Here is an 11,414-nt window from a genome sequence, read left to right on the forward strand (position 1 = left end):
GAAGGATTCCTGAACGTCCCACCAAACGTTGCAATTCAATACATAGTCTGAAGGAGGCGATAATGTACTATTTGCAATTGTACGCTAGAACTTGTCAGAAGAAGAAGAAGAACCATTGACCATTCTGAATGCAAGAAAATGGCGGTAGATGTACACAGACTCACATGACTTATAATAATTCCTTAGAAGCGATACGTGTTTGCAGATAAACTATATACCTGTTCGGACAATCATTTTCACAACCAACGATCCTCAAAATACATCATGTTCGTTGCTCGAAGTATTGCCGCAGATCATAGGGATCTCATTCATGATGTATCCTATGACTTCCATGGTCGGAGAATGGCGACTTGTTCCAGTGATCAAAGTGTCAAGGTATGCCATCTTTACAAAATTACATTCTCCCAAGGCGGCTCATATGTGGGCCTTAAGGTTTGTACACTGAAACCGCTATATTTGGATTCATTATTAATGATTAATGACGTTTTGTAATAGTGATCCACAGATTGGATTTGGCTAGCTAACTAGCTAGCTTAATTAGCATCAACTAGTTTGATATTGTAAAGTTTTGAAACATAAGTCAACATTTCAGGCTGTTAACGGCTTACTGTAAAGTTTGCTACCTATAGCCAAACTCCGTGTACTTATGACTGCTGTTAGTCAACCAGCTGGCGAGTACACCTCGCCTGAAGGATTGGTTGTAATCCATTTTTTATCCAGATACATTCAATATGTTTATGACTTACACCAAGGGTCTGGTGTCTACTGTTAAAGTCTTAAGCTAGATGCTCTTCATTCTAGGTGTGGGACAAAAGTGACGATGGAGAGTGGCATTGCACTGCTAGCTGGAAGGTGAGTAACTTTTAGGATTTGTACATGCATTACTTCATGCATCATTGGTTGAACATGGATAATTTCTTTATTTAATTATTCTCTCCCTGTATCCTTTTCTCTTTCCCGTGTGTTTGTGCGGATGTAGACCCACAGTGGGTCAGTGTGGCGAGTGACCTGGGCCCACCCAGAGTTTGGACAGGTGTTGGCATCCTGTTCCTTTGATCGGACTGCAGCTGTGTGGGAAGAAATTGTGGGAGAGTCCAATGACAAACAGCGGGGCCTTAGCCATTGGGTTAGTGACAGGAACACCACGATTCTAAACAGCAAACACAGATCTGAATGCAGACATTTTGGGGACTCACTGAAAAGTTTTCGTTTTTCTTCAATCAAGTGTCTTGTATTTCTCTTTCAGTATCTTACAACTTCTTGTGTCCTCAGATTAAGAGAACCACGCTGGTGGACAGTCGGACATCTGTGACAGACGTAAAGTTTGCTCCCAAGCACATGGGACTGATGCTGACCACATGCTCGGCCGATGGGGTGGTGCGCATTTATGAGGCACCTGACGTCATGAACCTCAGCCAGTGGTCCCTGCAGCATGAGATCTCCTGCAAGCTTAGCTGCTCCTGCATCTCCTGGAACCCCTCTAGGTCTGGACACACACACACAGACAAACACACACAGACAGACAAACACAGACAGACAATCACACACAGACACACACACACACACACACACACACACACACACACACACACACACACACACACACAAAGTTACATTAACATTTACTTTTCTCAGCCCAGTGATGTGTATCAAGTATGCACAGCTATCGTTGTTCATATGTACATATTCACTATTCTCTAGCTATATTTCATATAGGTTGGTGCTAGTTTATATAAAATCATCTAACTATAGGTCATTTATAAGTTTTTAGATGTAGTACATTGTATTTCCTATCTGCTTGTTGTTTCAAGTGAAAACCATAAACCCTACATCTAGTAGTGCCCTGTATACATATAGAGGCTCAGGGCATGACAGGATCTGACATTCTCTTCTTCTGAACGTCTATCTTGTGCAAAATGTATTGGCAGTCTTAATCACACCTGGCGTGCTTTGTTATTCAATGGGGATTCTGTATAATTAATCCTTATAGTGAACCATCCAATTAAGATGCAGAATCAAAAATCATTCATAATGTACAGTGGGCTCCAAAATTACCAACTCCCCTGACTAGCAACAAACAAACAATACTTTAAAAAATTAGGATGTGGATTCAATTACGAAAAAGTAAGTAATTGTATGAATTGGGTTGGTTCCATTGAAACATTAATAAAGTCCAGACCTTCTGACATGTGTAAGGTTAGCTCTATTATTTATAACATATCATTTAAAGTATTGAAGTATTTAAGAGATTACATGCTTGCTCACTCATGCATCACTTGTAAGAGACACCAATTACTGATGACACAGCAGCATCACCTTTGGCTAGACTTTATGGACCTGTCGAAAGACATGATTGCACACCAGCAAGTATTAATGTAAACTAACCTTTGACAGCATGTTAAAAAGGAAAAGTTTCAATTTTTGGCTAACTAGCTAGTTAAGTTTGCTACAATTAAGAACTAAATTTAGCTTACATAATTTCAAAGTCTGGAATTTGCTGACAATATTAACTTGGATAGAAGGCCTACCATACTGCAACTGCTGAGATCAGCCAAAGCATTGAGAGTTCTCATTATCTCATATTATAAACAAATCCTGTTACCGCAGAGTTTTATTGTTGCCCTTCTCATGATGTGGTATGAAATGTATTAGTTTTTAAACACAAAGCTGTAGGCAACACAATCACCAGTGTTTTGCTAATGTTGGCATATTTAAGCAATATAGCACGAGTGGGAGTGGGGTAGGTAAGGGATAATCCCAGGGGTGGTGTTGGCCGTAGCCACCAAGGCCGCAACAAAAAATAGTTCCATTGTCAACTTCTTGGTTTGGAATTTTAAGAACTTTGAATTAACGGTTATCATCAATGCGCAATATTTCATCGCGGAGTGATTTATTCTTAGCTGTGAAAAGTCCCAAACTGTTGGTATGTTGACAGATAATCCAACTCATGGAACGTCTCTTGTCCAATCAGAAACAGCTAAATAACGCGATAGAAATTATTTTATAATTGCTGATAATTCAAACATTCTAAGTCTGACTGATCATTCATTTTCGTAAAAAAAACGCTCCAATATTTTGAATTGTATGTTGACAGAAAGCAAAGGAAGAAACGGGAGGGTAATTTTCACTTTGGCCTATACCTCACGTGTTCTGAAATCTTTTCTTATAGGCTTTAAAAGGACCAGTTATGCTTTGTAACCAGACATAAGACCCATCTCTAAAAAGACTTCAGCAAAGGTTGCTCTTGTGCTTCCTCATTCATAGGTCCTCTGTCCTCCTTCCTCACGCCTCGTTTCTCTTCTCCTCTCACTATTAGAGGAATGTGACCTCCTTCATGACGTCAAACGTCACACAAGCTGGAGGAACGAGGGCAGAGGAAGCATCCAAGTAACAGTATGGGATGCACCTACTACTTCTGACCTAGTGTCCTAGGATAATTCCAAACGGTGGAATAACACAGCTACCACTAGGTGGCAACCTGCACCCTATATGCTATTTCCCTTCATTTCTCTGCTGCAGTAGCTCCACTGCTTACATACAAAGCTGAAAAACATGAATAATAACCAAATTCTGCAGACATTGTCAGCCGTTACTGAAGCATTGGTTTGAAATGTATAATCTAAGGCCTCATGGAAGGATTTCTAATTTTGTTAGATGAGCAACATGAGCAGCATAGCATAACCTGATTTTTTTCTTTCTTTTGTAAAAGGTGGTCGTAAATACCGTGGGGGTGGGGGTGGGGGTGGGGGGGGGGGGGTGTTCCCCCAAAGTGAGATGTGTCTGGATTATTTCATTATTGTTTTGCAAACTACAGTCTTATGTGTTCCAGGTGGGGAACGAAAGGTGCTCATGCACTCGCTCAAATTTATGTTCTTATTCCTCCTCTTCCAAACCCAGTTCCCGGGCCCACCACCCTATGTTTGCTGTCGGCAGTGATGACAACGTCACCTACACTGGGAAAGTTCAGATCTTTGAATACAACGAGAACACAAGGTGCACCCTACCCGTTCACTGTTCTTGTAGTTCTTATGGGAGCCATTTATATAATTATGTTTTACAAAAGGCTGAGGTAGTCAATGTGTCGTCTTTGTGTGTTCTTTTTTTTCTCCAGAAAGTACGCAAAAGCTGAGACACTGATGACGGTCACAGACCCGGTGCACGATGTGTCCTTTGCCCCTAATCTGGGTCGCTCCTTCCACGTCCTCGCCATAGCAACCAAAGACGTGCGAATCTTCAAGCTTGTCCCACTGCGGTGAGTTAACTCGAAATAACCACTGTTTGTACGAAAGGGTTGTGTATGACATGCATATAATTCCTTTTTAACTGCTACTTTTTCCCAACTAGCAGTACGAGAAAAGCACTTAGTACAATGTACTAAACCTTGGCTTAAGTGAAACCATGCTTTGTCACTTAACGCGGCACTTTTTTTACCCAGGCTCTACCATCCCATCTTTTTGGGTCCAAATTCTCTCTAGGGACAAAAATCAAATAGAAATCAGACCAGTGTTGGAGCATTATAACCGGCAACTGCAAAACAACTACACAATGTAATCCTATGGGACAAGCATAGAGAAAGTTGAGTTGATCGCAGGTTAAAATTGTTATACATTGTCCGATTAAAACTGAGTGAAGGTCTAGTTGGAAGCATAGAAAAGCTGTTGACAAAAGGTTTGGAACTGGGTTCAAATGTGATTTCCTCTTCCTGCATCCTGTTTGGTGCTTCCCGGGTTCTGGCGATCCAGGAGGGAGACGACCACCACGTCAGGTCCCACCAAGTTCGAGGTTCAGGTCATGGCCCAGTTTGACAACCACAACTCGCAGGTGTGGCGAGTGAGCTGGAACATTACCAGCACTCTGCTGGCCTCATCCGGAGATGACGGCTGCGTCCGGCTTTGGAAAGGTTAGGGGTCAGCCGAAACTGCAGGAAAACACCATTGCATTGTTTTTTCTTGGTTGTTTTTTTTCTTGGGTGGTTTTGTATTTTGGAAAAAGTGAAGTCAGGCAGTGGAGTGGTTACAAAGGCCCGGTCTAATTCTCTTAAGTTCTTCACATCTGAAATGCATGATGTGACTTTTAAGTATTTTGTTGAAATAAATAACCAAAAAACAATGATGTTGCAAAGCTGTGAAATAAAGTGTTTGTACCTTATACTATACACTAGATATATAGTAAACCGTCTTCTTAGTTTACATTAAAATACACACACACACACACACTCACTCTGTCTTGTCTGGTCTCCCTCAGCAAATTACATGGATAACTGGAAGTGCACAGGGATCCTAAGGGGCGATGGCACCCCGGTGAACGGGACTTCGGGTCAGGCAGGGGTGGCAAACGCCACAGGGCCCTCGGGGACACTGGCGTCTCAGGCGGCAGTTGGCGGGGCGGTGTCTGCTGGGAGGTCAGTGTGATGCGCTGGCATGGTTGACGCACTCAGCTTGCCTCCAAGTGCAGGAAGTGAACATCTCACTGGAGAAGTTGTGCTTGTGAGGATTTGCGATGGCTATTGCAGTTGTGCACTTGAGTCGCTTAAGCTTGCATTACATGCTCTGAATTAGCATACACTTTGATCCTAACTGAACTTACAGTACAATTAATGCACACATTTACCAGTAATGGACGTTTCACTGGGCATGTAATCGATAATGTTCAGTGTTGCTAGGCACTCTGTAGTGTTGCTAGCTACATTCTGTTGGAGATCAGAGCCTGACTGTATGACTACAGTGTGCAAGTGTGATTTGTGTGCACTTAATGAGTGATGCTTGAACCCATATGTTGCAGTTGTTGTGTTGTGTGATGTGTGATGTGTAACCTGCCTGTATTGTGTCCCCTTTAACAGACCGAAGGCTCAGCTGATGCCAGGCTAATGGAGCTGTGTACTGCTATCTGCATGCTCAGGACAGGATTGGACTGTTAGTTTTGATTTTATCCCGCCCCCCCACTTTTATACCAACCAAAACCTCTTTACTCATGTCATAGATCAGCTTTATGTAGAGTTAAAGGAAATGGGACCAGATGCCTTTTTTGTCCGGTTTGACAGCTAATGGTGTGTTCCCAGGTTTCTGTATTCCGATGCTGTCTTTGATTTTCATGTCTGGCATAGGTAAAGCTCATTTTTGGGGAGATGGCCCTGCTTAGGCCAGTGCTTGTCTCTTGTGAACACACCTTTAGTTCTGGTACCAACCATAGTCCAGATCTCATCCAAGCCAAAAGTCCCCTAGCATTGATTTCCCTAAACAAGGATTAGGAATTGTTCTAAACTACCTTGCCTTTTGAATGGAGAATCTACACTGTAAATTGGGATTGGCTCAGACCTAAAATTAGTCGTTGCCCAGGAAACGAGCCCTTTCACTCTACAAGCCAACTTCTGTCTGATACTTGTATGATTGTGTGGATATTTCAAAGTACTGATTGTGTGACTGTGTTATGTGAAAAATGGCGCTTAACTAATGCATTTAATATTTTTTTGTCATTATTCATTTTCTTTGGATCTTTGGATCTTTGGATCTTGCCTCTTATCTTGACCATCGCTCTCCACACACCATAATAGGCTTTACCACCAATAAGCAAATGGATGCTTTTCCAAAAAAATTACAACACCTCCTAACTGAATATCAAACAGGAGTAAACCAAATGAAGGTTTACTCAGATGTATTAATAAATGCTCAAATTCCCCTAAATGAGCCTCTTGTAATGCACCTGTTAATATACAAAATACACTTGCTATTTTTTGGAAGATATTGAAGAAGAATATATGACCAGTCTAGTAAACGTTTGCCATTTTAGATCGTGTTTAACCTAACCTAAGACATTATTGAAGAGGTGTTTTAGGCACGAGTATGTTAACAAGTATCCCAACAGTGTATAATACAGCAAAAAGATTAAGCCTAATTTTGGATATGCATACACACTCAACCAGTTACACCAACCTGCTTGAATTACCAAGCCAGTTCCCAGTTCAAGCCCCAAATGCTCTTAAAAATCTGTCATTTTACATCATGCAATCCAGTACCTCAGATTGCTTTCAGGGTGTATGGCTCATAAAGCTAGCCAGTCCTGTTTATATATGCTCTGTGTAGCTTCACTTCCCAGAACGCGTGACTGAAAGATCAATAGCTATAGCTACCTTGTCAGGATGGGCCGAGTTACGCAGACAGAGCCTTGAAAGCAACCTTCAGAGTGCCAAACATAAAGCCATCTGTAGTGAGCATTTGGGGGAGGGGGGGGGGGTACATTCTGCATTTTTTATTTTGGAAAATCAAGAGATGATCATCAAGAGGAAAACTCAAAGATACGTATGTTACATGTTTATGTGAGCGTGTGTGTGTGTGTGAGAGAGTGTGTATGGGGAATGGAGGGTAGGGGATTAAAAGAAGAAAAGGTTCTAAAAACCTTTTTGTAGATGTGAAACTTCTAACTTTTGCCAAGTGACTTAATTTGTACAATAAAGATTGGTATAACACCACATTGCACGTGTTTTCTGAATTCCACATTTTACTCATGCTCTGTAATGTCAGTTGTTAGGAGTCTTGAGGGAATAACTGAACCTTCGAAATTGCAGACTTCCTTCATGCTGCGTTTGAATGTCTCGCATTTAATGTATTGGCAGCAAATTTGGAGCTGATTGAAATCTCCAAAATTTGCAGTATCATTAGATAAACCCTAGAGTTTTAAATGTGTCAGAATTTCAGACTCTCTTGCTGAAAAAAGACTTAACTTTAAACAGCCAAGGGAAGCTGTACATAACAACAAGCTCTTCCAGAAATCTTAGTTAGCTCACATTAGTTCATGCACAAAAAGCACAGGGCTGTTTCATTATTGGGTCATCTTAGAGAGAACACGTAATGACTAAGTCTAAAGCAAAACTGCAGGTATCTCTCCCCATTTATCTTGGTGTCAAAGCTTTGCAGATGGCGGACTACACAGCGTGACAAGGAGGTTGAGGGACAGATAAAATAGCTGCTTGTGGGTGTCTGCTTGCTAATTGGTGCTTGGCTTGTTTGCACAGAAGCAAGGAGACTCACGTAAAAAGCCCCCCCCCTCCCTTTTCTGCTCCCCCTCGGGAAGCAATGCAACCATCCTGCCATTGCTTTTCATTTGTTTGTCTGTTGTTCTTTCATACTCTTCCTTCAAATTATTTTCATTCCAAACTCATTCCTTTTCATCTCTCTCCCTCTCTGTCCGCCCTCTCTCTTCCCCTCTTTCATCCCCCCCTCCCACTCATTTGTATTGTCATGTTGGTTCTGTTTTTCCTGCTCCAGATATTTCTTCCCCCACCTGGACCCCCCCAGGACTGGCTCCAGGCTGGGCCACCTCCTCCCCCCGCACTCGCTCATCGAGCAGACGTGCGACTCGGAGCCTGGCATCACGCAGCCCCCCCAACTCCGAAGGAGGTTTATAGCTCCCTCCAGCTCCCAGATCCCCGAGCACGACTGACAAATTGACTAGGCCTGCCTCCCATTCCTCGGTCACGGCCATGCTCACCTGTGCAGATGTTTTCACAGAGAGGATATTTTAAAATGAAGCTATCTTGTTTGACAAACAAAGGTTGAACTTGTGGTTGCGGCGTACATCTTATTGCTGATATATAATTTCGTCCCAGGTTCAGTTTAGTTCTAAGCGGGAAATTGCAAACATGGGTCATTTTTAGGCCCTCGGGGGATGTGCCTTTAAAAAGGTATTACTGATGTTTTTGTGTTATTCATTTCAACTACATACCTCATGGGCATGTTGGTGTTAATCGAATACACTTTGTTTTTGCTACAATTACTCTACTAGAAATGAATCTGTTGAATAGCTACTAATGCTTGTATGTGTCCACTGCACTGTTGGTGCAGTTTCATAGCCAGGAGGTCCTCCTGAAGCAAGGCTCAACCCTTGTGGAAAGGCTCAGTCACAGGGGATCAGAAGCAGGATGCTGGGTCATAGCCTGCTGGCTGGTGGTGGAGAGTTTGTCCTGGGGGGTGCACTGGACACCGTTGCCCTGAAACCTACAGCACTGTGCCCTAATTACACACCTGGCCAGCCTGTGGCTATGTGTGGGCCTGGACTGGCCACACACACTCTGTTTTTGTAGCTAATACACTCACGCACATTCTCATATGTAGACTTAAAGACATAGAACACATACATATACATACAGTATATAGACACAAGCACACGTACTGAGACATGAGGCACATACCCCCCACCCCTTCATGCATGCCCTCACCAACATACACACAAACACACACACACACATATATATATATATATATATATATATATATATATATATATATATATATATATATATATATATATATATATATATATATATATATATATATACTGTATATATATATATATATATATATATATATATATATATATATACTGTATATATATATATATATATATATATATATATATATATATATAAATACACAAGTCAGACGCATAAACTTACACACACACACAAAGGGCTCAGCCACTCTTGTCCGTGCCACCAGCCTTCTCAAATCCCAGCCACAGGGGGTCCCCCCACCCTTCTGTAAATGAACCTTTTAGGAGGGTAAATGATTCGGGCCCCAGTTTATGCATCCACCCCACCCCCTGACCCCCCTTCTCCTGTGGCTGTCTCATCTGCACACATGAACCCACCCTGGCAACAGGCCCATGCCCCCCAGGGGGGTAGGATTCATTCAATTAAAATCTCACCAGGGGGTTGTGTCTGGGGTCTAACTCCACACACAGACACATATATACATACTTAGACACACATTCTGGTTGCCCCGAGTCTGTCTGGATGGTAGGCTGCTAATGACATTTTTTGTGTGTGTTGTTTTTCTAAAACTGCTTTGTGCCGTCATGCCTTTTAATCAGATGGTATTGTTTTGAGACTGCAGAGACATCTACATTATGGGGTACACACTGAGGTTTTCAGAGTGCTCAGCGTCAGCATTTGCGGGGGGGCTGACAATTATATTCTTCTCCCACGATAATTGCCTGTGGCCTTTCAAAGAGTTAAATTTGTGGATGTGGTCCCCATCATCATATGCTTTGACTGAAATGTGGGCTTTGGAATTTCTGTCAGTAAAAGCCAAAGGCCTTCCTTGAATACGTTGCCTATAAACATACTATTTATCGGTTTAAATTGAACATTGAAATTTCTTTTGGTTCATGTGATTTAGTCTGTTCCAATAAAATATAAGTGTTCTTTCTGTCTAGATGCAAACACCAAGAATTGTATTTCCTCACCGAGGCCCTGAAGTATATTCTGTAATTCTATACTTGAGGATGTTTATAACGCACTTATAAGATAGGCTACTGTATTAAACCATGTTCTTAGCACTCGAAGGGGATTACTCTTTTTCAAGTCTAGCTTTCATTAGTACTCCTACTCTGCAGATGTCGCTACAGAGTTTTCTAAATTATTCAGGTGGAGCAGGGAGGAAAAACTGGATTGGAATACAACGGAGTTTGTGCACTGTCGAGTTTGGCATTGGCAATGAGTGAGATCGTCTAGACGCACTTGACACCCTCGGGTAGGGAACGCCGTCTGGCTCTTAAGACGCCTTTCACTCCGCGGGATAGTCGAGAACGCCATGAAGACCTCGCAAATGTAAGCTGTTTTTTCCTTCCTTTAAAGTTAGGCTATGTTACGTTGGTCGAGTACTCTGTGTCTGACGAATAGAGGAATGGGGAGTGCTGCAGTTCTGCAAGAAAAAAGGGCGATGGAAGTTGTTGCAGACAGCGTAGTCGAAAAGAAAACAGGGCTCACGTTTGAGGTCTCAAGTTCTTAAAGGGCGCGTTTACAAGATGTGCTAGCTAGTAGTTGGCACTCTTACGTTAATGGTTGAAGATATCAGTATTGTGCTGTCGCTATTGCTGACATAAAATCGACTTTACCCTGCGGAAAAACGTTGTTCGCTTTTCTACGCATAATTTAATTCGGGGGGGGGGGGGGCTCAGGAACGCAGAAAATGCCTTGGTGCCCAAGCGAGCTTTGAGGATGCAGGAAACTTCTAATCATGGATGTGGAAATTGTTTTCAAACCGTTGGCTCCAGCTATGGCCATGTCACATCATAGCATACAGTTTAAGGCATATGTTTAAAATGCGGAGATTTATTTGAGAGGCTAAGGATGGACCTACGTTTCCCCCCCTTAAGTTTACTTGGTTTTTGACGTCTGGTCCATATTTCGATTTGGTGATTTTGATTCATTTGCAAGCATTTTTCACTGTTGTGTATTCTATAATAAAAGTATAATGGCAAGCGTTATAGGACAATAGCAAATTGCATAACCTGGTGCTGTTTTTAACAATAATGTTAAACTCAGCTTTTTTATAACTCCAAGTTCAAACATTTAATAACTCCTGTTTGCGGCTCGCTAGTTACTAAGCTACTTATCTAAACCCAAATCATATTAATTA

General features: G+C 42.0%; 2 protein-coding genes across 3 annotated transcripts in view; both read left to right on the forward strand.

Moving 5' to 3' along the window:
* Window positions 1-139: 139 nt before the first annotated feature.
* seh1l (SEH1-like) lies at window positions 140-9,221 on the forward strand. 2 transcript variants are annotated; one of them, XM_080837880.1, is made up of 9 exons: window positions 140-375; window positions 802-852; window positions 980-1,126; window positions 1,273-1,484; window positions 3,898-3,993; window positions 4,112-4,252; window positions 4,743-4,900; window positions 5,245-5,401; window positions 8,262-9,221. In XM_080837880.1, the coding sequence occupies exons 1-9, from the start codon at window positions 265-267 to the stop codon at window positions 8,434-8,436; spliced, it is 1,248 nt and encodes a 415-aa protein (XP_080694006.1). In that variant the 5' UTR covers window positions 140-264; the 3' UTR covers window positions 8,437-9,221. The 2 variants fall into 2 exon arrangements, with proteins under 2 accessions (XP_080694006.1, XP_080694007.1); XM_080837881.1 differs by lacking the exon at window positions 8,262-9,221 and adding an exon at window positions 5,840-6,024.
* Window positions 9,222-10,498: 1,277 nt separating this feature from the next.
* The window catches only part of ldlrad4a (low density lipoprotein receptor class A domain containing 4a), a gene marked incomplete at its 5' end in the record, with an annotated part of 67,503 nt that continues 66,587 nt past the window's right edge, over window positions 10,499-11,414 (forward strand). Inside the window, one exon of the mRNA XM_080837468.1 lies at window positions 10,499-10,603. The remainder of the gene's footprint in view (window positions 10,604-11,414) is intronic.

Source organism: Sprattus sprattus (genome assembly GCF_963457725.1).
Source record: "Sprattus sprattus genome assembly, chromosome: 4".
NCBI lineage: Eukaryota > Metazoa > Chordata > Actinopteri > Clupeiformes > Clupeidae > Sprattus > Sprattus sprattus.

Excerpts from the sequence above, each read along its gene's own strand:
- seh1l (XM_080837880.1), top strand. The coding sequence starts at position 265 with ATGTTCGTTGCTCGAAGTATTGCCGCAGATCATAGGGATCTCATTCAT. Across the intron at positions 853-979 it reads ATTGCACTGCTAGCTGGAAG|ACCCACAGTGGGTCAGTGTG; the intron begins GTGAGTAACTTT and ends GTGCGGATGTAG. Across the intron at positions 4,901-5,244 it reads CTGCGTCCGGCTTTGGAAAG|CAAATTACATGGATAACTGG; the intron begins GTTAGGGGTCAG and ends GGTCTCCCTCAG.